This window comes from Arachis duranensis, chromosome 4 (genome assembly GCF_000817695.3).
Source record: "Arachis duranensis cultivar V14167 chromosome 4, aradu.V14167.gnm2.J7QH, whole genome shotgun sequence".
Taxonomy (NCBI): Eukaryota; Viridiplantae; Streptophyta; class Magnoliopsida; order Fabales; family Fabaceae; genus Arachis; species Arachis duranensis.
In genome coordinates this window covers 6,139,998-6,145,711 of record NC_029775.3, presented here as the reverse complement: position 1 = coordinate 6,145,711, position 5,714 = coordinate 6,139,998, and the positions used below count along the sequence as shown (strand labels likewise).

The 5,714-nt window shown below is 33.7% G+C and overlaps 1 protein-coding gene across 1 annotated transcript; it reads left to right on the top strand.

Moving 5' to 3' along the window:
• Positions 1-1,666: 1,666 nt before the first annotated feature.
• On the top strand, positions 1,667-5,278 carry LOC107482919 (scarecrow-like protein 13). The gene is made up of 2 exons (XM_016103505.3): positions 1,667-1,852; positions 2,956-5,278. Exon 2 carries the CDS (start codon positions 3,245-3,247, stop codon positions 4,898-4,900), a length of 1,656 nt encoding a protein of 551 aa, XP_015958991.1. The 5' UTR covers positions 1,667-1,852; positions 2,956-3,244; the 3' UTR covers positions 4,901-5,278.
• The last annotated feature ends 436 nt before the right edge of the window (positions 5,279-5,714 follow it).

Sequence of the window (5,714 nt, the reverse complement as noted above, 5' to 3'; positions counted from 1 at the left end):
GTATTATAGTTAATTGTGGGGCCGTGAATTGTATATGATGATAGTGAGTTAGTGATGCAGGCTTTAATTTGGTTGTAACTTAAATTAATAAAATATCATAAATAATAAGTCTTGTGGATATATTAATTTATGATCCTAATAGCAACATATTTAATAACTTACTTTTGTTATATATAAAAAAATTAAAAAACTTATTAATGAATAATAAACTAACACTTCTAAAATCTCAAATATATCACTGAATTTGGAGAAAGCATGCTTTATTATGAGTGTAACCTACTTAAACTATATTTCATTTCCACAGCTATATATATATAAGTTCAATTAATACATTATACATCGAAATTATTTCAATATATATATCTCTCTTTAATTTGTCATATGTGTTGGCAAATATTATTTTGATACAAGTTATCATATTCAATTATTTAAATCGGGGACCACTTCTTCCGTTATATTTTTTAATTAGGGTTAAGTATAATTTTGGTCTTTAAAATATAAATTAAATTTTTTTAATTTTTTTTTATCTAAAAGCATCTATAAAATTTAAAACTAAATTTTAAAAATTATTTTTTTATTTAAATATCGCCACCACCGTACAGTTTTACTCCCTAAAGTAAGAACGATTTTATAACCAAATTAAATTTTAAGGATAATTTTGTATGAAAAAAAATTGAAAACAAAAAATTTTTTATCTATACGTTAGAGAACAAAATTCTATTTAACTCTTATAATTAATATTAAAACCATTAATCATTCTTTGATGCATGAGTAATGAAGAGTGCAACACTAGTTTTTAAATTTCTTGTTATGGTGATACCGTATCAATTGAAACAGTTAAACGGATAATGTTACATCTTACATAACAAAAAAGTACCATTTTCTGTATTAATTACTGTATTTATATATTTTTGTTTTTCCATTAATAACTCTTTATTTTAAGCCATTGTATCTAGCTCCACCTGTTTAAAATTAGAAAATCGAATTTGTATATTCAGAATATTATTTATGCCTACGGAAACAAGAATATTAACTAATTAAGTTCACTTTAATTTAAGAAAAAGAAAAAGAGAAAACAAATTTATTAGTAAATTATAAATCACTTCCAAATTAATTTATGAGTAGCCCACTGAGTAATAAAAAAAATGAATTCTCTCTATTTTTTTTTGTTATTGGATAGAATAAAATATAATTTTTTATCTTTAATTCTATAAATAAAATTAAAAATAAATAAAAAAATAATAAAAGATGAGATTTTTCACTGAATGTCATCTAATTTTTTTATTAGAGAAGATTCACTCCCGAGTAATAAGTATGAGCGCGTTTGACAAATAGTGAGACGCCACAATAATTTTTTTTATAAACTAATTTTTATAATAATTAATTTACTATTTATAGCAGCACATAATTTTTTCGTGTTGGTAAGAAGCTGAAGAACAAGTACTCTACTCGGTGAGGAACATTCTATCGATTCTTAACACTATTCATGACCTCAAACCGAGTAACATAACACTGCCTAGGCCTCTTTTCGTAATTATTACTTATTCATAGGGGCAAATCTTACAAACCAACCATTATTTATGATATCATCATAATAATAATACTAATTAAGTAATTATTTATTTAAATTACACCAAAACTTCTAGTAACCTGATCACTATAATACATTGCTTTTGGACTCTTGAGACGGCTATCTTTCTCTCTCTCTCTCTCTCTCTCTCTCTCTCTCACAAAACCACTGTCTTCCTTGGCTTCCTAGGAATCTCTGCCGTACATCACACAGAAACTGAAACCTAAGACTCTGTCTCTGAATCTGAGCATCAACATACACCTCACAATCACAAACACAAAGGTAAGTTCTGTTCTTTTAAGGTTTCAGGATTGATGGGGTTTGAGTTTAGAAATGGCATACACACACGTGTGCTGTGATTTGATGTGATGTGTTTTTGGTTTCAGGGTCAAAATCTTTTTTCCATTGGAACTAATCTGTTTTTTTTTTTTTGGTTAGATTTATGTTTCAAAAGGGATTGTTTTGATTTTAAAAAAAAGATTTATTTTGCTTACTTTGTGGTTGCTGATAACACAATAAATAAAGTAATAATATTGGCAATGAAGAACTGAAGAGAAAACAATAAGAGTTTATTTCTACTTTCTTTCTTTTTTGTCAGTTCTTAAAACTTGTTGCTTTTGAGGTAGGCTAACGCGTTTTATCTCAATAAATGAGTCTCTATATTTATTTATTTATTTATTTAGTATATAAGTGATTTTTTTTTAAATATTTTTACTCTCCTGCAATAAATATGCTAGCCTGATGATGCAAAATGAATTACATGTGCTATCCTATTTGGTCAAAATTCAAGTTATTTTCTCTTCAATAAGAGATTTGATTTTACTCTTCTCTGGTCCTTCATGGCTTCATAAGCTTTTAATAGTGGATGAATTTGCATGTGAGGTATTTGTTGATGATTTTTGGGGAGTTGGTTGAAGGTTTTGGCAACAAATGCTCCCATTTCCAAGAAAGATGTCCTAATTGGGGTGTGCATGTGTATTTTTAATGTAATTTGGATTGAGTTTGCATCTCATAATTCCTAGAATAGAAATCTTGAATTTTGTGGTGGAGAACTTCTAAATGGGACATGGGACCAAATAAGTTCTTATGATTGGTTCTTTTTGGCCCCAATAGGGATCATAAATTGCATGCAAGCTGTAATTGCTCTGTTTTGCACTTATGGTGTTTGATATATTGCCTCACACAAATAGAGTTTTGCCTTGTTTGTATACACAGACTGTCTCCAAAATCTGTGTTTGGGTGTTGTTTTTCTTTGTCACATTATTTTTATCAGATATTGCTTTGTCATTTGTCAAGCTGTTTAAAATAAATTTCCTAAATTTCCTTCTTGCTTTGTTTTATCAACATTGAAGCTGAATTAACCATATTATTATCTTACTCTGCAGGTTTTGGCTTCTTTCATGCAATTTTGTAGATAGCTTACACAATAATTTTGCCGATGCTTAAAGCACCTAGAACCTTCTCAAAATGGAGGTTGATTATTTAGTAAAATAGTATTCTCTATATTTATGCAACTAACAAGCCGCTGATCTGGAAAAGTTTGGAAGGATTTTCAGAGTAACATTTATTTCACTACTAATTTTTCGCCCCCAGACAAACCGGCATCCGGGTCCTATTCCAGGGAATCCAACTAACCCGACCTATCTCAACCTGAATTAAGCGATTTGTTATCAGATGCAAACCTCCCAGAAACACTCAACCTCAGCTGGTATTCACATATACCACCAGCCAGTGCAAGGCATTGATCCTTACAATCATTACCAAATACTACAAAGCAATTCATGCCATGATATCCATGACAGTAGCAGCCAGGGGACCAATGTGTCGTTTGAAGCCTCGAAGGAGCAATACTATACCCTTGATTCATCCCCAGCAACCAATGGTCTCATAGGTTGTGATTCACCTTCCTGTGCTAGTGTATCATCCAGTAGGAGCCCTTTATCTCCACAGAATTCTCAGTCATACTATTCAGATCAGCACCAATCTTCTGACAACAACTATGGATCGCCAATAAGCGGTTACTCAAGTGCTGAAGATAGCTATGAATTGAAGAACAAGCTAAGAGAATTGGAGATTACATTATTGGGGCCAGAACCAGATATTGTTGATAGTTGTCACTGCTGCTTCAAGAGTGTTCACCAAGGAGCATCTCCAACGTCGAAGTACAATTGGGTTCAGATTGCTGAGATGATTCCAAAGTTGGACTTGAGAGACGTCCTCATTCTTTGTGCACAATCTGTGGCTGATGATGACATTCAAACAGCACTAGGGTGGATGGATAATGTGTTGGTGAAGATGGTATCTGTTGCTGGGGATCCGATACAGCGACTAGGTGCATACATGTTGGAAGGTCTTAGAGCAAGGTTTGAATCATCAGGGAGCTTAATTTACAAGGCATTGAAGTGTGAACAACCAACAAGCAAGGATCTAATGACTTATATGCATGTCTTGTACCAGATTTGCCCGTATTGGAAATTTGCTTACATATCTGCAAATGTTGTCATTGGAGAAGCAATGCAGAATGAAGCAAGGATTCACATAATTGACTTCCAAATTGCACAAGGCACACAGTGGTTCTTGCTCATGCAGGCTCTCGCTCGTAGGCCGGGTGGACCGCCATTCATCCGTGTCACTGGTATTGATGATTCCCAATCAAATCATGCCAGAGGTGGAGGACTTCACATTGTGGGAAAAAAGCTCTCAGAATATGCTAATTCTCTTGGGGTGCCCTTTGAGTTCCACAGTGCTGCAATGTGTGGATCAGAGGTTGAGCTAGAGAACCTTGTGATTCGGCCCGGCGAAGCTCTTGCTGTGAACTTCCCTTTTGTTCTGCACCACATGCCGGATGAGAGCGTAACCACTGAGAATCACAGGGACAGGCTATTGAGGTTGGTGAAGAGCTTGTCACCAAAGGTTGTTACCCTTGTTGAGCAAGAATCCAACACCAACACCTCACCTTTTTTCCAAAGGTTTGTTGAGACCCTTAATTACTACACTGCCATGTTCGAATCCATCGATGTGGCTCGTCCCAGGGACGATAAGCAGAGAATCAGCGCAGAACAGCACTGCGTGGCCCGCGACATTGTCAACATGATAGCTTGTGAGGGCCCTGAGAGGGTGGAAAGGCATGAGCTTCTAGGAAAATGGAGGTCAAGATTTTCCATGGCTGGTTTTTCACCTTGCCCTATGAGTTCTTCAGCTATGGCTGCAGTTAGAAGTCTCTTGAACGAGTTCAATGAGAATTATAGGGTTGAACAAAGAGATGGTGCTTTATACCTAGGATGGAAGAATAGAGCTATGGCCACTTCTTCTGCATGGACATGTTACTGACTTCACTATATATCTTAGGTGCATGTATATTTTTCCTTATTGTTCTCCCTCTTTCTTCCCCTTTTTTAACCCTTAGTTATAATTCAGTGATATGCAGTTTCTGAATAGGATTTTGAGATTCAGCTTTGTTCCAACATGTATTGTTGTCCCTTTTTGTAGCTGAATCTCTAAACTTGATGTACATGTCTGAATACTTGAAAGAGAAAGAACCTCAGTTTCAGTAGTCATAGACACAGTTTTTTATGTGCACTAAGCACTCAGTTTAATGTGGTATTTACTGTGAGATGACAAAGTAATCATTTTAGGTACTTGTTTGATTCCCTTTCTTTTTTCATTTTTACTTTGAGCTTATGTAAGCTGCTATCTAATGTTCATGGAGCTCAAGGTCTTGGTTTATTACTGCACTTTGTGTACTAGTTTAATTTATGTGTTCTGATATAGGTGGAAATGAATTGGATTGGTCATCACACTTATCCAAACAAGAGGATCACCACAACTTTCATTCAACTTCTCCATGTGTGAATAACTGAATATATATATTGAATTGTTGATATTAGTATATAGAAATGAGGTGTATTAATAACTAATCTTGTGTAGTCGTATACTTAAATTGATGTTAGAAAGTTGTTTTGAAAGTCAGAGAGCAGTATGTGTTATTTGACTGAACATATTGAACCGGTCCAAATCTTGAATCAAGAAAAGGAAATTCAGATCTATACATTTTTAATTATTAGACAAAATATGGTAACTATCCTTTATTAATATTACAAGATTGTATATCAAGTTAATATTGAATCCTTGACTAATTGAATAA

What these genes read in the sequence shown, in the direction of transcription:
- LOC107482919 (XM_016103505.3), top strand. Translation starts at nt 3,245, where the DNA reads ATGCAAACCTCCCAGAAACACTCAACCTCAGCTGGTATTCACATATAC.